The sequence below is a fragment of the Brassica napus genome, chromosome C5 (genome assembly GCF_020379485.1).
Source record: "Brassica napus cultivar Da-Ae chromosome C5, Da-Ae, whole genome shotgun sequence".
Lineage (NCBI taxonomy): Eukaryota > Viridiplantae > Streptophyta > Magnoliopsida > Brassicales > Brassicaceae > Brassica > Brassica napus.
In genome coordinates this window covers 9508022-9531186 of record NC_063448.1, presented here as the reverse complement: position 1 = coordinate 9531186, position 23165 = coordinate 9508022, and the positions used below count along the sequence as shown (strand labels likewise).

At 37.8% G+C, this 23165-nt stretch overlaps 5 protein-coding genes across 5 annotated transcripts; 3 read left to right on the top strand and 2 right to left on the bottom strand.

Moving 5' to 3' along the window:
• Positions 1-12: 12 nt before the first annotated feature.
• Positions 13-10064, bottom strand: LOC106427137. The gene is made up of 42 exons (XM_048758230.1): positions 9776-10064; positions 9372-9447; positions 9168-9248; positions 9010-9090; positions 8852-8928; positions 8666-8720; positions 8525-8573; positions 8208-8345; positions 7820-7898; positions 7572-7650; positions 7437-7483; positions 7111-7305; positions 6802-6877; positions 6571-6651; positions 6418-6498; positions 6224-6300; positions 6102-6156; positions 5964-6012; positions 5725-5862; positions 5234-5315; positions 5076-5154; positions 4782-4828; positions 4220-4431; positions 3979-4066; positions 3735-3854; positions 3536-3654; positions 3351-3423; positions 3145-3264; positions 2979-3047; positions 2684-2854; positions 2547-2594; positions 2337-2478; positions 2137-2234; positions 1846-1990; positions 1667-1752; positions 1483-1593; positions 1270-1344; positions 1028-1093; positions 752-940; positions 567-674; positions 409-489; positions 13-329 (listed from the first exon to the last, which is right to left on the bottom strand). The coding sequence occupies exons 1-42, from the start codon at positions 9881-9883 to the stop codon at positions 147-149; spliced, it is 4134 nt and encodes a 1377-aa protein (XP_048614187.1). The 5' UTR covers positions 9884-10064; the 3' UTR covers positions 13-146.
• A 2467-nt stretch (positions 10065-12531) lies between these two features.
• Positions 12532-13469, top strand: LOC106427122 (non-specific lipid transfer protein GPI-anchored 3). Its single transcript, XM_013867851.3, has 3 exons — positions 12532-12974; positions 13078-13137; positions 13213-13469. Exons 1-3 carry the CDS (start codon positions 12617-12619, stop codon positions 13335-13337), a joined length of 543 nt encoding a protein of 180 aa, XP_013723305.1. The 5' UTR covers positions 12532-12616; the 3' UTR covers positions 13338-13469.
• A 1971-nt stretch (positions 13470-15440) lies between these two features.
• Positions 15441-16103, bottom strand: LOC125587058 (uncharacterized mitochondrial protein AtMg00310-like). The gene has a single exon (XM_048757186.1). The coding sequence runs from the start codon at positions 16101-16103 to the stop codon at positions 15441-15443; it is 663 nt and encodes a 220-aa protein (XP_048613143.1).
• Positions 16104-17248: 1145 nt separating this feature from the next.
• LOC106427130 lies at positions 17249-18593 on the top strand. The gene has a single exon (XM_013867859.3). The coding sequence runs from the start codon at positions 17475-17477 to the stop codon at positions 17994-17996; it is 522 nt and encodes a 173-aa protein (XP_013723313.1). The 5' UTR covers positions 17249-17474; the 3' UTR covers positions 17997-18593.
• A 1407-nt stretch (positions 18594-20000) lies between these two features.
• On the top strand, positions 20001-21122 carry LOC106427087 (nudix hydrolase 4). Its single transcript, XM_013867822.3, has 2 exons — positions 20001-20346; positions 20449-21122. The coding sequence occupies exons 1-2, from the start codon at positions 20159-20161 to the stop codon at positions 20888-20890; spliced, it is 630 nt and encodes a 209-aa protein (XP_013723276.1). The 5' UTR covers positions 20001-20158; the 3' UTR covers positions 20891-21122.
• Positions 21123-23165: the final 2043 nt, after the last annotated feature.

Sequence of the window (23165 nt, the reverse complement as noted above, 5' to 3'; positions counted from 1 at the left end):
AAGAAATTCGAATTTCTTTAAAAAAAAGTTTTCTTTATTTTTCAACAATTGTACATTGCATACAATGCATTTGATGGGTTATTTGGATGTGCGGATATGATTTACAACTGTAAACATACTCTCACTGTGCATTGTCCATTAACAAATTAAGCTTTTCCGGCAGAGCCAAAGAGACGAATCTTGTCAGCGATCACAGCTTTCATGGCTGTTTTTGTTGCCGACATGAGGTCAACAAGGTCGGTCTTTTTTCCGGAGGTAAGAGCATCCATGTAAGCCTTTCTTACTTCTGTGTTCACGTTGAACTTCCTCACTCCATTCTCAATGCATTCCTGACGACAACATGAGACCAACAATTAATACCCATAAAGAGTTAAAGCCATAACAAAATCTTGATACAACTCTGGATACCTTGATAAGTTTCTCAGGTAAACCAGAAGCTCCATGAAGAACAAGAACGACGCCTTTCTTTGAACTTAAATTGTGAAGTTCCTATGCACATAAAAAAATCATTTAGAATAAGTGACGCAAACTCACTAAACTGCACTCAGTATAAGAATATGTTTAACCTTAAGTAAGTCAAGCTTGAGGTTTGGGCCGGACTCCGGGTATTTTCCATGGACATTTCCTATACACACAGCCAGAGCATCTATACCAGTCTCCATGAATTCCTGAGCCTGAAAAAAACTCATTGATGTTTGTTTTAGAAGACCTGAATAGTAAAATGTGAGAGGTGCTTAAAAACAACAAAGACCTGATGAACGTTGGTGAGCTTTGCTTCATAATCTTCAACGGTCAAGCCATCCTCTGTACCTGAGAGTCTACCTAATTCAGCTTCCACCATAATGTTTTTAGAACGTGCCAACTCTGTTATCGTTTTTGTGTATGACACATTTTCCGTGAAGGAAAGATGAGAACCATCTACCATCACTGAATCAAATCCCTGCACAGAGATCAATTGGTATGAAGCTTTCAACATAAAACTAAGTACAAAGAGAATGAACGTAGGCGACATATATCTCAAACTTACGAGCTCAAGAGCTTCTAATAGCTCATGTTTTGTTGTTCCATGGTCAAAATGCACTGACATAGGAACCTGCCACATTATGCATATTGGTAACAAAAAATTCAATATTTATTCCGGACAATCTTGCTTCTTTTCTCAAGTTGCCGAGTTAGTAGTTTTTTCGTTCGATTCGTGATAGCAGAGCAAACTCAAGATACATGACTTTGAATAAAATATACATCCAATGCATAATCAAAGTTACTTACCCTGGCTTGCTCAGCTGCGGAGATGCAACATGATACCAATGGATTACCTCCTTGCTTGAACGCACCTGGATGGACCTAAAAGCATAGCCATAAGAACAGCGGAAAAATCAGCTTTCATTTTTTTTCTGTCATGCATTTTTGAACAATTGAGAACAGAGTTATGCTTTGGTTTTTATCAGTGTCGGATAACGCTCATATGGTCACAACACTAACCTGTAAAATGGCAGGACTATTTTCTTCCTCTGCAGCTTCTACAACAGCTTCTATTCCTTCAAGGTTATACACATTGAATGCTCCAATCGCATAGCCACCATTTTCCGCGTTCTGTATCAAATAAAAACACAACATCAATATATGAACAAGAAAAATCAGGCTGGAGGAAAAGAGGGATACTCACAAGAAGTAGCTCTTTTGTTGATCGTCCAGCTACTACTGACCAGGACTTCACAACTTCTGCAAGAGCTGTGCTGCTGCCAACATTACCTGTTACATGTAGGGAATATATTTTTCTTTTCAGTTACGGATACCTATTTTCTTTAGTTGAATATTTTTTTTATTACACAAACTAAGGTTTACCCGGGAAAACAATGTAGGGGACTCCGGGATGTCTACTTTCTGGACCTAACTTCCATACTGGAACACCAGCAAGGGCTTGACCAATCACAAGTGCGCGTCTTGCTTTAAGTGCTTTTGTTGCTGTGTCTGATGACGTAATTCCACCCTAAACAAGCATGTGTTGCAGTGTCAAAATGCAACGAAGTATAAAACAGTTGCAATCATCGACTGTATTGTACATTGACAGATTGTGCCAGTAAGTTTATGATATGGTAAGCTGAACAGAGAAGTAACAAGTGTATGCAAAAGTACCTTAGCAAGAATATAACGAGGTCTGGTAGTTATCTGGCTCACTACTTCAACGAGAGCGGAGCTCACTTTGCTATTAATATCAAGACTCTCCGAAGATGCTGTCAAAATAAATAGCAGGCCCGTTAATGATGATATTCTTCCATCATTACTCTGTTACCAAGTAAAAACACAAATATAAACAGTAGGAATGGAGAAACAACTTTTTCCCGTGATGAGCTCGCGACTGCTCATAATTAGAGTCTCTCTGCCAGCCCGAAGGAAAGCATCAGCCATCTCAACCGCTCTACTGATTTCTGCAGCTCTCACTTCGGAGGACTTGAGAGCAACTTTCTCTACAGAGATCTGTTGATCATAACTAGAACTTAGCCACTATAACAAATATCCCTGTTAGCCATATGTACTTGTTTTACCTCAATGCTCCTTAACTTCTGCTTATGTTGTGATTGAAGTTCTTCAACCTGTTGGTTTAAAGAAAATGACTCGGGACTCTTTTAACTTTATTTTACTTAACAGAACAGAGAAATTAGAGTTAGTAACGAAAGTTAACCTGCTTTGTTGTTTTTGGGACATAGGAGCCTACAACTATTAGCGCACCACAACTTTCTTTGTCAGATGCGAAATCTTTCGGCAACACAAGATCTTTTGGAATAATCCCTATTCGAGCAGACACAAAGCTAGCAGCTGTACGGCATAAGAAAGATTTCCCTTTCTGTTCTGCCTGCCAAAGATAATGTTTGATCAAGCTAAAGGACCAAAAATATAAGATAAAAACAAAAATGCATACTCTAATGGATCAATAAGGAACAGTAAATAAAAACTGAAAGAATAATAGGCCGGCTTACCTGGATCATACCCGCTGCAAATACAGCCATGTCTCTATCACTAGCTGCATTGACAATACATGCAGATCCCTGAAATGGAAATAAAGTTTGGAATGACGGATTCCACCAATTCTGAACACCAGTACAGTTCACTGAAAGCCATAGCAAAATATGCTGGAAATATTACCTTCTTTAAACTGCATAAGAACTCACACACTGCATCAGGGCCACCTGTTCTTAGAAGTTGGATTGATATCGACTCAACGCTGTTAGCAGGAACGGCGCCAGCTGTTTTTTCCTCAACCCACTGGAATCATATAAGATTTGTTCGTTACTACTATTTCGTTGAGGTCAAATTAGATTAGATGATTCTGCTGTTGGAAGAATTCAGACCTCACGGAGATTTGAGGATTTATATCCAAAGGATGCGTCTTTGGCAAACTCTGTCTCTCCTGCAGGAACTAGTCTGCAAATATTCATGATGAAGAGTTGAACATTATCAAACTTCATTTTCTGGAGGGAACTTTTCCTAATTCAGGAAGTTAAAACACACACACTCTTTGTTCACAAAGATGTACCTATCAGAATCTGCAACATAGTGCACATCATCAATAGTATAACGTCCTCCTTGAAGGAAGAAAGGGCAAATAATCCATGCGTCCATTTCCCCAAGTATAGAGACAGCAGCATCTGCTTCCTGCATGGATCATAATTTCAAGTTCAAATCAACCAGTTACATGATGGTCTGCCATTTTATTCTAAGGGCACCAAACTTGCCTGAGGAAAATGACCACGCAATGTTGAATCACCACGCAGAACAATTGTGTAGTCAGCATTGCCAGATTCTTTTGATGCAGCACATAGGTTGGTACAGATATCTTTGATCAGTGCACTAGCCTGTTTAAGAAATATGCAGTTAGAGCTTTAAATTGCTAAAAGCTGATGTAGAATCAGCTTTTCATTGTTCCAGGAATTTAGAACTCTTCAATAAGTAAAGTGCACAAGATAGGCATGTCTTGACCTTCTCAGAGCTCAATGACCTCGAATTTGTCAATATGAAGAAGCACGCAGGCTTCTTTCTGAACTGCTCAGAAATAGACTCAACACTCCTGTCAAAATGTAGGTGAAACCAATAACCAAATATCAAATTCTGGCATTGTGTTCTAAGCTAGCAACTTGTCAACTCACTTAGTCAGATTCATGATAAATTTTGTAATAGCAAGATAACTTCAGACTTTATAGAGAAAACATGCAAGACTAACCATTCTGTTAAAACCTCTACGTCATGAACTGTTTGTGTCCCAGTTGGATCATCATCTAGAACAACCAACGTCTTTGACTTTCCCATATTTAATCTATGTATGTCCTCTGTGGGGTCGAAAGGCCATTCAGATGGAAGAGATTTTAATACGTCTTGTTTCTTCAGAACAGGAAGCCTCCCTTCTACTTTAACCCCTCCAAGGGTTTCATATACCTATAAATAAAATCAAACCCAAGCAGAACAGAAATCTTAATACTGTTATAGCTTCACGCTACCATCTATGGTTAAGAAGGATAATCAGCAAATACTGTATGTAGATCTTGAGTCCAATAGTTCATATGCTATAAGATTAAAATGCAAAATGTTTCAGCTTCTACTATTCATTAAGAGCATGTCATCTCAATAAACTGTATGTATTTGCTTTACTAGTAAACTTTTTCACTTGTCCTCTCAAATAGAAATAGGATTTCTTTTAAAAGACAGATACAAACAGGCAAAAACTGTCTCAAACTTAATCACTATAAGCTTGACGCTACAAATCAGTGCATATATGACAATTATACCTTGACCACTCCAGCATCATCTATCCGTCCCCAGCCCGCAGCGGAGCCTGCAAATGAAAATTTCTCTAAGTATAACTGTCTCCATCTATACGGGGCACAATAGAAAAAGGAACTATAGTAGTATAGCTCACTAAAAGTAAAACTATTTTTCTCCTTCTCCAAAACATTAAAGAAGAAGCACTGCCAATATATTTTTCAGGAAATTTGAAACACATGAAACCATATTGTTGAAATGGTAGGACCGAAATAATGCACGTTCAAGATGAATTGAGAAAAGTAAAAAGATTAGTCTACCGGCTAAGAATAGCTGATGTGCCACTGTCGATATATGGAGTGGAACTTTACGAGATGAACCGTCTCGGGTAACAATTCCCTACAGTCAAAACTCTTGCTAAATTTAATATAAAACAAAAGATCAAATTTACAAAATTGACTACAGTTGCTAAACTTACCAAATCCTTAACAAAAATATCAAGAGCAGAGTATGGTGTATAATCATTATCCAGCATATGTGGAACGCGATTCTCAAACATCCTGCAAGAATAGAAGCCATTCAATTTTATCAAATAGCAGGCCAACACAAACGTTATTTCATAAACTTGTAAAGATAAATATCAAGCAAAATCTAGGGTTTCAGAAAGACAATACTTTAGGCTTAAGATTGTTAATCCTACAATTGCTTTTAATAACCTTAAGCTTTTAGAGGCTCCGAAATAACAAAATATAGCAAACTGGAGCCTGTTTGGCAATATCATCTTTTGGCAGACTAGGACAAGTAATGATACAGAAAAAGAAGAAAAAAACGAAGACAGACTATTATCTGAGATTATGCAGAGCATCGGAGTGGTGCACATCAGAAATGCTATTGCCGTTTATGGTACCACATACTTTTCCAGAGATGAGAAAAGAAAAACTTATTCCATAAAATCTAAGTAAAACATACCAAGATGTTCCACCGCAGTTGGAAATAACATTGAATAGCTTTCGAGTATTCAGACCTAACCGAGCTCCAAATGCCATTGCTTCGGCAGCTGATGCAATATGAACTCCCGCAAGCAGTTGATTGACCATTTTAACACCACTATGGAACATCAAGTAACCACGTAACAAAGAAAGTGAAATGATGTCTATGTCAGTATATAAAGGATCGTGATGGCGATAAAAAAGAGCATAACAAATTACCTTCCTGCACCGCAACCTCCTCTAATCACATAAAGCTTCTCACTTAATGCTGCACAAAACCAATATAATCAGGTACGTACAGGTTACTGATATGAACAAGAAACTATTTCACGAGAAAAGTGAAAATGAGATCATCACCTGACAACACCATCCCCGCAGACTTGAGTGCGTCTTCGGTACCTGAAGCCATTATCTGAGAAAAAAAGCATATAACTTCAGCTTCATTACAGACACGGTATGTAGGTTTCTAGACTTCGTACCGTAAGTTCTCCCATGGCAGCCCTCTTAACACCACCAGAAACAGGAGCATCTACCAGCTTTAGGTCCTTACCCTCATCTAAAAGATTACCAAGTAAATTATAGAACTCAATCAAGTGACAGTAAAATATCATGATGGAAGTAAAATGATCAGCGAAGCATCTGACCATTAAGATCAGCCCAGAGTATAACTTACTTTCTAGACGCCTTTCAAGCTGACTAACAAATGCGGGAGAGACTGTTGACGCAAGTACAACAGTTGTTCCAGATGGAATAACTGAAATATTGTTAAAGAAAAACTTAGGAAAATCAGCTCTAATCTTAAAGCTAGGATAACAGAGATGTATACCTTCAACTGCTCCAAGATGCCCATACAAGACATCCTCGGCCTGAACCTCATTTGTTACCATAATTACAAGAACATCAACATCTGTAGAAGCAGATGCAAATAAAAACATATATCAGGGGAAAATTTACTGGATTCACAGGATCAAAGAAGGATTTTCATCTCAAAGTTCTGAGAGCTACAAGACACATCTACACTGTAATCTGTTTCACTTGTCCTGATTTTGAGGACTACCTTTTGTCACATCAGCTGGAGAATTTGCCGCCAATCCCCCGACACTCTCAAATCTGACGAGCGTTGGCTTGTATACCTGCAATTCAGTATCAGTATCAAACATTTCATCTAACAATATCATTTTTTCTACTCAAGATGCACAGGCTTTTTTAAAGTTAAGCCACCTATTAGCAATTCCTACATGTATAATATCTGAATGATCTAACGCTAATACATCAATAAGTTAATAATTGTATGAAAAGTCACCCAAAACATGAATACCATAGACTCACTAGAGCATTAACAGTGGAGAGTTTATCAGAGGCTTACGTCATAACCACGGACAGAAAAGTTTGATTTCAATAGGTGCGCTGCCATACCAAAACCCATTGCTCCGAGACCAATAAAACCAATTCTTTTCACATGCTTTGCTTGAGTAGTAATTTCTTTGGCCAGATCCTCCGGCTTGTAAAGTTCTTTATTGGCTGCTTCTAGTATGCCAACACCAAGCACTTTTTCCCAGATCTGTTTAATCATTACGCAAACCTTTCATTAGACTGGTATGTGTCAAATACATGGTCTATGACAGTAGTTTTCCGTTCCTTTAAATTTGCCACAAGTTCCGAAAAAAAAAAGAAAAGAACTCTATAAGGGACCTTAGCCAATGAAATAGATGTATCATCTCCGTGCATTTGTGATATTCCTGGACAAGGAGAAGTTATGCATAAAATTAGACAAGTGGAAAGAGGTCACTATCATTGTACCATACATAAGATCATATTGATATGTACCGAGGATTAGTTGTTGACGTGCAACTGCCAACAGCGGGACAGGAAATGGGAGCGATTTGGCTTTATCTTCAACAATGCCCTAACCATTTGGAAAATCAGTTAGCGTTTCATTAATTTATGTGCTAAACATCAAGATTTAATCACAGTGAGTTTAAAATGACTCATTAACTGGATCTAGATTTTGTTTTTCTCTCTTTGCTAAATCAATTTGAAAGATATATAGTCACTTTCAATTTGGTGTATCATACCAGATTCTGAGAGAGAACATCGAGGAAGTGACCATCTATATCACTTTTCAGCAACAACGGTATATGATTCTTGTAAATCCTGAAAACAAAATGCACACAAGACAAGTTAATTCTCTGACAGCCATTGTAGGAATATTGACATGCTAACATGGCATAAGCTTTCATGGAACTCTTTAGTCTATTCTATTCTCAAAACTTTCAGAATAAAACTATTCTGCCTATTATTTTTTCTTCTCCTTAATGAGTGTATACTAAAGTTCTACTACTGCATGAATTGCCGTCAACACTATCATTTCAACAGTCATACTGTCAAAAATCTTTCTGGTTTTGGTACTGGAATACTTTTGTATTACTCGTAATCGAAGGAAGGCCCTTGTAGCATGCATACCATGAATTTCCAGCAGCATTGGAAATGATGTCATACAATATCCATGGATGCACACCCGCCTGAGAACCTAAAGATATAGCCTCCACAGCAGCAACAAGATGAATGCCCTCAAGCAGCTCGTTCACCATTTTAACTTTACTGGTGCAGAAAAAAAAAGCAACGAGATCAATGAGTTTTCTATAATGTAGGGGAACAGGTAGAATCATCAAACGTTTTGTTTCATGCATATTATGATCAGGGAATTCATAGGTTTTATGATATTTCAGCAAACAACTTGACCAACACCAAAAGGTTATTTATCACCCCAAATTCCATACCTTCCAGCACCAATTTCTCCCACAAAGGTATAAAGCTTCTGACACATTGCTTCACGAAAAGAAGGAAACTGTCTCAGTAACAAAATTAATCCTCATAAAGTCTACATTGAGAGGGTCTATAAACTTGAGTTAACATTTTACCAGTAAGATAGGGTTGTGCTCTTGTGATTGAATCTGACCTTCCAGATGCTATGATCTTATAAAGTTAAAATGAAACGGGTTATTACAAGTACAATGACCAGCCACTTTAAACAATGAATGGAGATCAAACTAGCTCGGTGATACTCCACCGACATTAAAGACTTAGCAAGAGAGGAGAAATTATACCATTAGTTTTCCATCAAGAAGCTCAGACATTCCTTTTAAAACATAGGCATCGACTACAAAAATCTGCTCTTTTCCCTCTGCATCGGAAACCAAACCCCATTTTCAGTTCACGACTGAAATGCAAACGATGCCTCAAAAGTATCCAAATTTGTAACAACCTGTAATTTGTTTCTCTAGCTTCTGGAGGTGCAAAGGCGGTATTGTGGAAGACAAAAGCAAAACAGCGCCCTTCTGTATACCTAAAAAGAGAGATAACGCAAAGAGTCTCTTACACAATAATCCTGAGATGAGGTAAAGAAACTTGGGGAATAATAACCTTTAATAACACCCTCATCGCCAAAAATAACATCTTGAATTTGGTCAGGGTGGGAAAGTAAAACCACCACAGCTGCTGCACCTGCTTAATAGTAACAAAGAGAGTAAACAGAGAGAAAAGATAGTAAACAGATAGTTCTAAACTTTTGGTTCCATGTATCTTAAAGTGTTTCTAATTACTTATAACACACACACAATCTGCTACCTTTGCCAACATCTGCAGGACTGTCACATTTGCATCCTCCCAATTCAGTGAACTTCTCCACCATCTCTGTACTTATCTGTGGAATACAGATACAACCGCTTAGTTTTTCTCCTCGGATTTTAGAAAAGCTGAAGAAAACAAGCCTTGTTTGTTTCTTTCTAGACAAAAGCAATAATCACAAAACTTTGCAGTCCCCTCAGAGAGAAGGTACTACTAATCAAATCATTTCAGTCGAACCAAACACTTATGTGTTGTGAAAATAGAAACAAACGTGTAAGAAACAGCTGAATTTCTCTGAGATCGAACCCATGAATTTTCACATGTTTGGTACCAATATTATGAAACCCGATCAACCCATACATACACGCCAATCAAAAAAAAAAAAAAAAAAAGAAGAAGCTGACCTCAAATGCTTGAACCTTAAACCCAGAACGAAGAAGCGAAGAAGCTAATTCGAAGCTGAAGAGATCCAAACCAACGAACCCAACGACGGCGCCACCGTCACCTCCCATTTTTTTTGTTCTCCGATTGTCCTTTCCTTTCTCCACCGATGTACAATAATTAATTTCAGTCAGCTAACCAATTTCATACGCATATGTTTCTGTAACGTCTATATCAACATCCGTTTTGATTAATCCCCATTAATTTTATAATAAGCGCCATTGCGATTTGCGACAGATAAGTTAACATCGTAGACTCACTCATACGTGGAAATCCATATCCAAAAAGGGTTTTTAACTTATCTGGCAAATGCTCCAATAAAGCATAAAATACAATAAATAAATGAGGATAATACAACAAAGATTTTTTTTTTTTGCTAAGAATAATACAACAAAGATTTGAACATTGCAACAAAACTAATAGAGTTTTTACCTATTAATCAAGACCTCTCAAAGAGAATCATCTTCTCAAGTTTTTTTGAAAAAAAGGCATTCTATTTAAAAAGACAAAGTACAAGATGTGATTGTTAGATTCAAAGGAGCTGATAAACTCAAAAGATTAGTACAACTCTTTAGTTTGACCAAGATAAGAATGATACTTGTCCGCTTGATTTAAGAACTTCGATCCCTACGGCCTCGTTTCCCTTTTCCGCGAACTGTGAACCATTCGTTTCCTTGATACTTTTGTGTAGGCTTAACCAACCTACCGCTTCTTGTCATACTTCCAAATTCATCCATTTGTTCGGTGATACAGAGATCACTCTCTGTATCACCAAGCTCTTGGTTGGATTCGGTTGAAAGAAAGGTCATGGTTAAAGGATCATTTCCTGAGAATTTAATACCCTCACTGATGATAATATCTGATGAAACATTGTCCATAATTTGGTGGAAAGTGGGAGCAGATGATGAACATGCTAATGTAGCGGCTGGAATAGATTTGGCATCCAAAGATGAGTGAGAGACAGTAGAGCTATCCTTCTGAGTAGTAGCTATTGGAGAGTGAGCAGGGAAGTGTGGTGGCGTTGAAAGAACCTGCTCGACACCAGCTTGGGTTTCCATTTCTGAATTTTCAACTTGTATCATCTCATGATCTGAGACAACAGTGAACTGACCTTGTTCTTTATCAGTTTGACTCCTTGGTGATTTATTAGACAAATCTTCAGTGTGACTTGTTTCTTGAACAGCTGGGAGAAGACACATTCTTCCCTTATGTCCTAATTGCCCACATCTGCCGCAAATACTCGGGATCCAAGTGTACTCAACATCCACCAAAAATATATTACCTTGTTTGTCATCTAAGGCAATTTGCTTTGGGAAGGGCTTATCAAGTTCTACTTCAACCAGTAGCTTTGCTTCTCCCAAACAAGTCGGATCAAGGCGAGGTTTGTGCGTTTGCATAGGCTCACCAAGTCCTGATGCAACATGGCTGAGGCCTAATCTTGAGTAGCAACAATCCGAAACATTTTTGAGGGTTACCCAAACCAGAATTGTTGAAATTTCAGGAACTTTAAGTGAGTTCACTGGTTTCCAAGGTGAAACAAACAACAAGCAGTCATCAACATGCCATATGCCTCCCTGAACTACCCATTGTCGAGTTGAATCATGAGGAATGTGAAACATATAAGATGACTCGGTTATCTTACGACAACCTATTTTGCAAGATCTTCCCCACAACCTATTCACTACAGCATGAATTAAACCTCCAGGAGGAAGAGAGCAGCGATGAAACTGACCAATAACATACTCTTTTTTATTTTCTGGTCCTAAGGTTAGTACTTGAGAAGGGATTGAAACCTGAGGAGTTCCGTCGAGTCTGAATGTAGGCTCGGCAGCTCGATAAAGATTCCTGGTGGCAGGGTTCATTCTGGCAGCCCACGGAAATCTTAGCGTTCTGGAACTGGTATCTTCTGAACTGGTATAAGAGGAAACTCTCTAACAGTAGTTATGTGATCTCTTTTCTTCTGGTTTTGACCAAGTCCGTCAATCAATGTCGGCCAGAAGGAATTAAGGAGTTTGTTTAGGTATTGAAGGTCAAAATCCTTTGGTGTTGCCGGTGTTGGTGGAGTAGCCGGATGAGCAAAAGTGAGAGGTTTAGCCCATGCTCCTATCAATGGAACAAAAGTAGCCGAAGAATCGGAGGATAATTCTGACGGAGGAATAATAACTGGAGATAAATCAGTCGACTGAAGCACAAATTTGTTCCCAGGAACACCAGCTTGGAAACAAGCTTTAGGAGATGAAGGAACACCAGCTTGGGAACAACATCATCTTCTCAAATTATTCTCCGTGTTCTATTGTTTTATGTATCATTTTATCTAATATTGTTTGTTGTATTTTGTATTTGTGTAATTTGTTTACAATCTAATTAATAAATCTATGTTGTTAAAAAAAAAAAATGAGGATGATTTTGTAATTGTCAGGTGAGATTCGTCATTCGTGAACGTGGTTGAAAACTACAACAAACCGTATGTTCATGCTCTGTTCTGTTCACGTAATAACAATCTTTTCTGTGAACTCTTATAATTAGATTGAAATTAGGATTTAACTAATTAAAAGTCACTAATCCAGAGCTTAGTCTTCGATCCATTGCGTAAGAACCGGATCAGAACTGATTTTGTTACTGTTTCTCGGAAAACCAGGGAGAAACTCGATTAGATTGCAAAACAAACGAACCTGTAACCAACGGTGTGTACTGTATTATATATAAGATACGTGAAGATGTATTACATCAATCCACACAACTTTCAAAGGAAGACAACAAAATAACCGTCTGTTTGAAATATTAATCTCTTTGCTTTTTTGAAAATGGAGGTCGTTAGATTCGCCGTCGCCGTCGTTTTTGTATTGTTCTCTGTTTCTTCGTCTAACGCTGAGCCTACACCGGCAATGGGTGGAGGCGCGGGAGGAGGAGATGCTCACTCAATGCCGTGTATACAGAAACTGATGCCATGTCAGCCTTATCTTCACTCGGTGACTCCTCCACCGCCCGCGTCCTGTTGCCTGCCGATGAAGGAGATCGTCGAGAAAGACGCCACGTGTCTTTGCTCGGTCTTCAACAATGTCGACATGCTCAAATCGCTTAACCTCACTAAAGAAAACGCCCTTGTTCTCCCTAAAGCTTGTGGCGCCAAGGCGGACATCTCGCTATGCAAATCCAGCAATGGTAAGCCACTTAATACGACGCCGTTTACAGTGGGTTTTAGCTTAGTGCACGCACGTTTTTGTTCCTTATCTTTATTATTTTTAATTTTATTTATTTTACTAAGGCACCACTACACCTTCGACGTCGCCGGGAACTACCATGACTCCTCCGGCATCTTCCACTGGTATGATTGCATAATCTTATAATAACAGTTGTACGTGGTGGAGTATTTATATTTGTTTCTTTAATACATGAACAGGAAGCGGTTCCACCGGAGCTTCATCTTCTTCAACGGCCAAACCAACAAACTCGGCTCCGGCTATCGACTTCGCCGGAGCTAGCTTCGCATCAGCTTTCGTGGCATTGGCAACAATCTTCTTCTGATCTACTACTATACTGCATTATGTCTTTATTCATTATTATGTAGGTTTTTTTATTTGTTGAAAATTGTTTGGTTATTGATTATTATTATCATTGTTATGTACTCTGAAATTTCTAATAATAGTAATAATTGCCGGCATGTCTTTACCAACACTTTCTCTAATTAGTTTAATGCCCACATCTAAATTCATCTCATTACGGTTTTTGTTTTAATTTATTTTTTTTGTTTACATGTAATGCAATCACAAACATGTACATTACCACAAGTCGATATGAACTATGAATTAGTGATACTATGAGGTTACTTCAAACTATTAATTTTACATATTCTGGTGTATAATATACATATGTCAAGTATACAATATGTTTAAATATGTATATACCTTGTTAGTCTGATAGCTAACGTTTTTGGAAGCTAGTTTTTCAGCTACTGTCAAGATTTTGACGTTGCAACTCCCGGATAATGTAATAGGAAATGATTCCCTGTTAAAATATGTTGACGATAGCTACTTGAGATCCCCTTTTTACTTTGATTATAACTAACGTGTTTATATAATTTTATCCAAGTGTTTGTGACTGTGCTTTTTAAGATATAATTGAGTAGGAAATCTTGTGACAGTTCATCAAATGGATCCGGTATAGTTTTTTTATTTGCAAGATTGATGCAAATAATAAAAAAATGAGCAAGAATACAAAACAAGTAGAGTCTGAAGTCCAGGGCACTTTACAAATAAAATCATATACTTCGAACCACTGACAGCGACAAATGCATATCTGTAAGCAAACATACAGCCGCATAAACATATACACATGCACATTAGTGTGTATTTTTTATCCCCGTGTGAAGACATAAGTTAAGAGTGCTCAACAACAATTTTGCACATACTAATTAACCTTATCATCACTACTAAATTGTTTGTATGTAATTTTCTTAATCAATTAGAAAGTACGTATACTGAAAATTATAATCTGGAGGCTGGAGCTAAATATATGGTCGTAGCCACAACATGAGTTAACTCTGATAATCAAATCTACAGAATACATTCTCACATATGGCATGCCTTTTTTTTTTTTTTTTTGAAACACACTTGTATTAAATCCTCAAATCAAAGTAGGTGGAGCCAATAAGGCCAGTTCAACAGACAAACTCTGTTTTGCTAGCATATCAGCTTCAATGTTTTTCCCACGGGGAATCCAGTTAAAAGAGATAAACTCAAAACAAGAAGATAAAGATATGATATCAGCCAAGACCCCATAGAGGCCAGCTAGAGAGGTTTTCGCCTTGATTGCCTTGTTTAGAACTGCCGAGTCCGATTCACACCTGATCCTCGCATGTCCTAGTTCCCGGCATTTCCAGATGGCTTCTCGTAAAGCCAGAGCCTCCGCAGCCAAAGCTGTTTTCACATAGTGAGCAGGAGCTGAGAATTGAGCGGTTCCACTCTGATTTTCCACTGTCCATCCCAGTCCTGCAATGTTCAAAGATTCTTTCCAGGCAGCATCACTTTTAACTAGGACGCAACTCGCATTTGGCGTGAGCTTTTGCGCCATCGGACTCTTCATTGGGGCAATCTTTTGTTGAGCAGATCCCCATTCTCTTGCCGCTTGGATGGCTTTGGACAGAGTATCTTCAGAAGAGAGTTGCTTGTCATTGAAAACCAGATTGTTTCTCGCTGTCCAGATGTGCCACAATATCCATGGCGCTAAGGGTCCCTCTGCAACTCCAGTTGGTGGTAGGTTCTTTCTTGTGCTCACGCTGATCCAGAGGCTACGCGAATCTATAGATTCATTGTACTCAATTCTTGGAGAAACATGGGAGGAAGTCCATATCTGTTTCGCATAAGAACAATGAAAGAACAAGTGATCTATAGATTCAGCCATGTTACATCGCTTGCATTTCCCCTCTACGTTAATGTGGCGTGCGCGCAGAGCTTCTCCCGCCGGGATCGCGCCATGGAGAACTTTCCATACAAATATTTTTGTCTTCGGTGAAGTCTTAAGCCCCCAAACTGCCTTCTTCCAGTTGAAGTTCTGGTCCTCTTGCGTGATGTTCATCAAGTCCGTTCGGTTTGAGAGAGCTTTTGCGTATCCCGTCTTCGTTGTGTAGCTTCATGTCTCTGTGCCTAACCATGCTAGCTTATCGGGCGCCCCGGTGCGACTGGGTTTGAGCAGGCAGATTTTGTGCTCCTCAAACGGGAGGACCAGTCGTATCATATCTAAGTCCCATTCATTATTAGAGAGCAGAAAATCTGCCACAGTGAGGTGTTGAAAATTCATCGGCGCCGGGCCCATTGGACGTTCCTGAGAGTCACAGCTGAGCCAAGGTTTATTCCATATGTTGATGTTTTTCCCATTACCTATTTCCCATCCTGCGTTTTCCATTATCAGATCTCGCCCTTTTAGAACTCCTCTCCATCCATGAGATATCTCGCTTTTCTCGGAAACATATAGGAAATCTTCAGAGGTGCAATATTTGCCAAGAAGAATGCGGCTCAACAATTTGTCAGGGTTATTAATAATCCTCCAGCTGAGCTTTGCAAGGAAAGCTTCATTGAAACTTTGGATGTCTCTGAAATCCAGTCCTCCATGTTCCTTAGGGCGAATGAGTTTATTCCAAGCAATCCAAGCCATCTTCTTTTTTTTTTCCATACGGTCATCCCACCAGAACTGAGTGAGCGCTGATTGGATCCTTTTGCATAGAGATACCGGAAGTTTGAAACATGACATTGCATGAGAGGGAATAGGTGAGAGGACACTCTTTAACATCGTCATTTTGCCGGCCGTTGAGAGGAATCTATTAGACCAGCCGCGAGCTTTTTGTGTTATCTGATCCACGATAGAAGAGAAGAGGTCTTTCTTTGATCTTCCAAAATGTTCGGCAATCCTAGATATTTGCCTGTCCCACCTTCCTTTTGTATCTGCAGTGTGTCTTTCAGGGTTGATTTCAGAGCCGCTGGAGTGGCATGCCTTTTACAATAACAATATACAACGTTGATTAATAATCATATAAAAAAGTCGCAACTAACAAAGATACATCTATACATGTACGATGTATGATGTATCCAGACATCTAATGAGCTGTATTTGTATATTATGATATACTAATTTGTTTCATGGTACCTACTTGTGTAATCTCTGTTTTTGGCTTTTGGAAATTCTAAAAACAGATAAACTAATTAATATTATAATAAGTAAAAATGTAAATAAATTAAAAAGGAAACTGAAACAAGAGTAGCCATGTCTGATGATGAGTTAGGTAGCGTCGTGACTCGAGCTCAGCCCAATCGTCCAGCTTATCCCAATCACACCCATCCTTCATGGCTTTATCCATGTGCTTGTTATACGTAGTGTAAAATGAAAGAAAATCGTGAAGCCATAACTTTGATTTTATGATCTTTTAAATGTTTTAATATACGTAAAATAAAAAGTGTACATTCGTTTGAACGAGGGATTACAAGTACCCAGAGCTGAATAAGAACATTTAGTTCTAAATGACCTTTGTCACGACAAAAAATCACAAATAAATATATACCGGGCCGGTCCTGAGTATAGTCAAAAGATCCGACCGTTTAAAGCATCATAATTTTAACCGATAATTTTAGTCGTATATGGGGCATTATAAAAAAAAATTACATGGATAACAAGGGTATAAAATTTAACTGAGCTTGGGGCATCAATAAAATTTTGAAAATGTTGGACCAGTACTGAATATACAAGTAATTCCTAGTGTTTGGTAGAACCAAAGATAGATAGACAAAGAAGCTGGTCTTATAAGGGATGAATCTGATTAATTATCGAGTTTGACTTGATTATATGATAATTAATTAAGTAGCAGCCAGATATATATGGATTAAACTGAAACGAAAACATTACTTTTTGTAATTTGATTACTATATATCTATCCGATAAAGCCCCAACAAAGTTAAGAAGCGACAAGTATAAACAGGAGAGAGGAAGATACACCCAGAGCTGTGAGTTGTACACAACCAGCTGAAAGAATAATTAACTCTTAATCACCTCTTAATCCATAAACTAATAATGTATACACATAATTATAAAAGCCATCCCATTTCTGAGAAACTTCTCTCTGTGTATGCGGCCTTCTCTTTCTCTCGTTCTTAATTCTACTTTATCATCACAATAATGGGAAACACATCTTCATGCGCACCATTGATCACATCATCAGGAGTAGTCAAAATCTTATCTCCTTTCACCGGAACGCTCGACGTTTTCCCAAAGCCCATCAAAACTTCAGATATCGTCTCTCAAAACTCAGGTCAATTTATCACGGACTCGACACTCCTCCAAATAGGCCACCGAGTCACCGCCGTTTCTCCTGACGAGTTGTTGCGGCCGAGACGACATCTCTACCTTCTCCTTCCGACAGACATGCTCTTCTCTGTCTTAACACACGAAGAACTCGCTCTCATCTCCGAGAAAGCAGCAGAGATACTCAAAGAAAGTCGGTATAACCATTTGAAGAGAGTATTCCCTGTTTGTATGTTTCCAGTGTCGGGAGACAGAAGAAGAAACTCATCATCGAGTAATGAAGATGATCATCATCATCATGGTGTGGAAATAAGAGACACTCTTGAAGAGAAGGTGCTATGCGAATTGAACTATGGATCTTGGAGACCTGGATTGGAGACGATCGTCGAGAGCTAATGAGTAAAATCTCGAGGATCGTTACATACTTTAATAGATTATTAATTATAGAAGATTATTTTGTTGTTCTTTATTTTTGTTTCCTTGATTTTTTGTCCGAGTTTAAAGAAAAAATTAGGCTTATATAAATGAATATATTCACGATATATTGAATCTTAGTTGGAATCATTGGTTAACTCTATATTGGAAAGACAAGAAAAAACTATACACTGGAAGTATAGAGATTGGCATGAGCTAGAGCTTGTATGTATCTCTCTATTTTAACTTTTAAGAACAAGTAATTTAGTAGTTTCATTGAAAGAAAATCAGATTCCTAATAAAAGAGATTACGTATTTTGAGATAACCGTACTTGCAAGTAACCGACTTTGGCTGCATAGTGTTTCTTTAGTATTAACCCGACAGTTATAATGAGTCTGGATGTTTCTTTTTCCATCGGATAAAAAGGATAAAGGTCAACAAAGACGCTGGTTTCTGGTAAACCAGATTTTAGGTACAACTATTTTGGTACGTATATATTTATATACATCTAAGTTTAAATTAATATAGGCTTGAGAATGTTAATGGAACCACACGCACATACTCTCTGAATATAAAAGATTTCGCCAGCCGATCTAATAATTAAAGTAGGATCGGAGGAATATTAGAAAGGACCTGCATATTTTTTTCGTCCTAGGCCAAAGTCTACACACCTACCTGAGTATAAGAATATCATAATTCATACATAAGCAAGCTTTTAGAATTAAATAATATGTGTTAAGAATTAAGAAGAACACAGACAGAAAATATCAAAGTACTGATGATTAGTGTTCAATCCAATTCAAAAATACTGATGCTAGGCTAAGGCCCATTTTTAATACAAGCTTATCGGTTGTATCCATGTTTGGGCTTCTAGTAAAAATGAGGATGACAAAGCAACAAGAGTCACCTTAAATAGACTCGAGGAGGGGCTTCGCCTAATAGCGTGTTTGCGTCGGGAGTTTGTGGATGAGCACACAGTACTCATTCTGTTTCTAAATAAATGATGTTTTATGAAGTTTTTGATGTTTTTACACATCAATACATTTTTTAACTTTATCAAAATCTATGTAACCAATAATATTTTATAGTGTGTTTTGTGATTGGTTGAATAATTTTTAATTTATATTTTAATGATATTTTTAAGATAAAAAATAAGTTTCTCTCGCAGTTGTGCACAACCCTAAACAGAGGGAGTATGGGAGTATTTTTTCTGTCCGAAAATGCATAAACAGACAAAAATGAGGAACCCACTTGCACAGCTTCCCCATGCGCGTATCTCCTACGTCTTCCATTTTGTTCTTCTCCCCGTGTCTGTGCCGAGATTTTTCTGTCTTTCGTGGTTAACGAGTTGACTTTTTTTTTGTAGATCTAAACTTGATTTTTCTTGACGAAAAAATTAAACAAAAATCTAGAAGAACAACAAAAACATGGCTTATCGATTTGCCAGTAGAATCGAATGAATGTTCTGTAGACCTGGAAAAAAATCGAATGTTCTGTAGACTTTTGTATCAATTTAAATTAACTTTTAAATTGTTATTTACATACCTCGTGGTTTGTTGTAACTAACAAAGTCTCTATTTTGTTAATTTTTTTTTTAAAGTCTTCTTTTTGTTCTAGAATGCTGAAATTTTGTTAAGATTCAGAATCAATTAGGCTGAGAGTTAGCTCAATAACAAAACAACAAATCTCAAAATAGAGAAATAAAACAGTTAAGATAGATTCAGTTAGCCAAGAAACCTAGAAAAATCAATTCATTAACTGTGGAAATCAATTTAATAGCCAGCCAAATATTATATTAGCCCTTTCTCAAAAAAAAGTAAAATAAAAAAAATATATATATATATATTATTTATATTATTCTTAAAAATATATAGCGAGTTGATACTGTAAAACAAAAACAAAAAGAGGTTGGACGAAACGTCTGAAGCGCGTGAGAGGTTCCAACATCTCGTGTGGTTTTCCATATAAAGACAGTTCTAAAACCGAACCATCTCAACAAAATCGCTTCTCTCCTCTCTCTCTTTCTTGTTGCTTATCCATTCTCTCTCTTCCTTAAAACGATCCTCTCGAATTCGAGAACAGAGCCTTTTGATTCCAACCCTCTCCTGTTCTCAATTAGTGGGTCAAAAGAGGGATTCAAAAAATGACAGGCTTCTCTGTGTCTCTTATCGTGTCAAACTTATCAAACGTGGCCTCGTATCTCTCCCCCATCTTCGAGACCATCCCATCCAAGGTTGTTCCAGCGCAGATCGAGAAGGTTGTCTCTCTCGTCTCTCGCACGGGCAGAGATTTACAGCGTTACGATAACGCAGGGTATCGTCAAGTTGTCGGGTACGTCAAACACGTGTTGAAAAGTTTTTCCACCTTTGAAGACTTATCTATCGCTGTTCATTTCGGAATCTCATATTTTTAAATTTGGTCAAATCTCTGCAGATGCGTACCGTACAGATACAAGAAACGACAAGGCAAAGGAACCGAGTCAAAAGAAATCGAACTTCTCCTTATCAGTGCTCAAAAGGGTAAAGGAATGTTATTCCCAAAAGGAGGTTGGGAGATTGATGAGTCTATGGAGGAAGCAGCTTTGAGAGAGACGATAGAGGAAGCTGGTGTAACGGGAGAGCTCGAGGAAAAGCTTGGGAAATGGCAATACAAGAGTAAAAGACATAGTGTGATTCACGAAGGTTACATGTTTGCGTTGCTTGTTGACCAAGAGTATGAGCGGTGGCCTGAAGCTGAGACTAGACAACGGAGATGGGTTGGTTTGGATGAAGCGAGAGAGGTGTGTCAGAACTGGTGGATGAGAGAAGCTCTCGAAGCGTTTGTTAACCTGAAGTGTAAGGCCGAGGAGGTTGAGATTGAAGCTGATGATGTTTAGAGGTTGGTGGAACAGAGGTTTTAGACTTAGTGTCTACAGGGATCAGAAGAAGAAGCTTACTGGGGGGATTCACTTGGTCATAGCACCTCTCTGTCTCTCGAGAGTTGTGGAAAAGTTTTGATTATATGAAAATAAGATGTCAACTATATACTCCTAATTTTATTCAATCTTTTTGTATTTAATGATTCATTTATTCTTTGATTGTGAATAAAATGCCAGTTGTTTTCCTTTTTTTAATGCTCTAAGCTTCTATAGGAACACATTTAGTGCAATAAACGCTCAGTTCGTTCGGACATCCGGAAGATGCATCCACACGGTTCATCTAGATGTCTTATCCAAATGATTCATCTAGGTGTTGTTTGTTTCTTCATTTCGTCCATGCATCCAGATGAATCATCTAAATGCAACTATGTTCGTTTGCTTTTCATTTTTTAACTTCCATATACATCCAGGCAGACTTATTAATAAAATGATTAAAATATATTTTTTTACGTTTCGGCGGAAAAATAGCATTTTTACGGTTTTGGCGGAAAATATTTTTGGCGGTTTTTGAGGAAAAATGTGTTTTTGGCGAAAAGGAGCATTTTTGTTGTTTTGGCGGAAAAATACGTTTTTATGGGTTTGGCGGAAAAATACGTTTTGCGGTTTGGACGGAGAAAGTGTGTTTTGCGGTTTTGGTGGGAAAAGTGTTTTTGACGGGAATAGTTTTTTTTCACGATCTTGGCGGGAAAAGTTTTTTCGCGATTTTAGCGGGAAAAGCATTTTCGCGATTTTGGCGGGAAAATCATTTTTGCGGGTTCGACGAGAAAATACATTTTTCCGGTTTTGGGTGGGAAGATACATTTTTCGATTTTGGCGGGAAAATGCGTTTTTCCGATTTTGGCGAGAAAATGTGTTTTCCAGTTTTGGCGGGAAAATGCGTTTTTCCGATTTTGGCGGAAAAATTCCATTTTCCGGTTTTGGAGGGAAAATTGCGTTTTCCGGTTTTGGATGGAAAATGCATTTTTCCGGTTTTGGCGGAAAAATTTTCTTTTCCAGTTTTGGCGGAAAAATGCGGTTTCCCGGTTTTGGCGGGAAAATTGCATTTTTCCGGTTTTGGCGAGAAAATTGCGTTTTCCCGGTTTTGGCGAGAAAATTGCGTTTTCCGGTTTTGGCGAGAAAATTGTGTTTTTCCGGTTTTGGCGAGAAAATTGTGTTTTTCCGGTTTTGGCGAGAAAATGTTTTTTTTTTTTTTGCGGTTTTGGCCCGAAAATGCTTTTTGGAGTTTGGCGGAAAAATGCGTTTTTGGAGTTTTGCCGGAAAAATGTGTTTTTTTTTTGTTTTGACGGGAAAATGTGATTTTTTGGTTTTGGTCGAAAAGTGCGGTTTTACTGGTTTGGCCGAAAAATGTGTTTTTATGGAAATGTGTTTTTTACGTTTTTGCGAAAAAACGCATCTTGCGGTTTTGGCGGGAAAGTGTGTGTTTTCAGTTTTTGCGAGAAAATGCATTTTTTGGTTATAGGAGAAAAATGTATATGCAAAAAAATAGAATTTAGGGTTTGAAAATAATATTTTGATTTTAAAATGTCATTTTTGTCATTTATCATTTTGGACTGAACGAGATGCACCTGCATCCAAATGCACCTGCATCCAAATGCACCCTCAAGACTCACCTTCATTTGAGTGAAAATTTGAGATAAGTTTTTAAAAATTCAGCTGGGTGATCCATCTGGATGTAGCATTATAATGCACAAAACAAACATCGATTTGCATCTTCACCCAGATGATCCATCTGGGTGAGCAAACGAACAGGTAGGTCTGGGCATAAAATCCGGAACCCGAAATCCGAACCGAATCCGAACCGAAAAACCCGATCCGTTATCCGACCCGAAACGTAAAAATACCCGAACGGTTTTTGTAGGGTGGTACAAAAAATATCCGAACCCGAAGTGTTATTAACCGAACCCGAACGGGTAACCCGAAAAATCCAAAATTAATAATCTATATAAATATTTTGAAATATATATAAGTATTCCAATTATTAAATTCAATATTTGTGGTAATATTATATATAATAATAAATATTAAAATTCTAGTAAATGCTTTAAGTACACAATTAGTTATAAATAAGTATTTTATAATTTGTTCATTGAAATAAAAAGTCTACTCTTTATAAGGCAATACATATTGTTTACAAATGATGTTTGTTTTCATGCTTGATTTAATATTTTATTGTTATTTTATCAATTTTATATGTGATAGATTAATTTTTATTTAATAGCTGTTTTTCTTTATG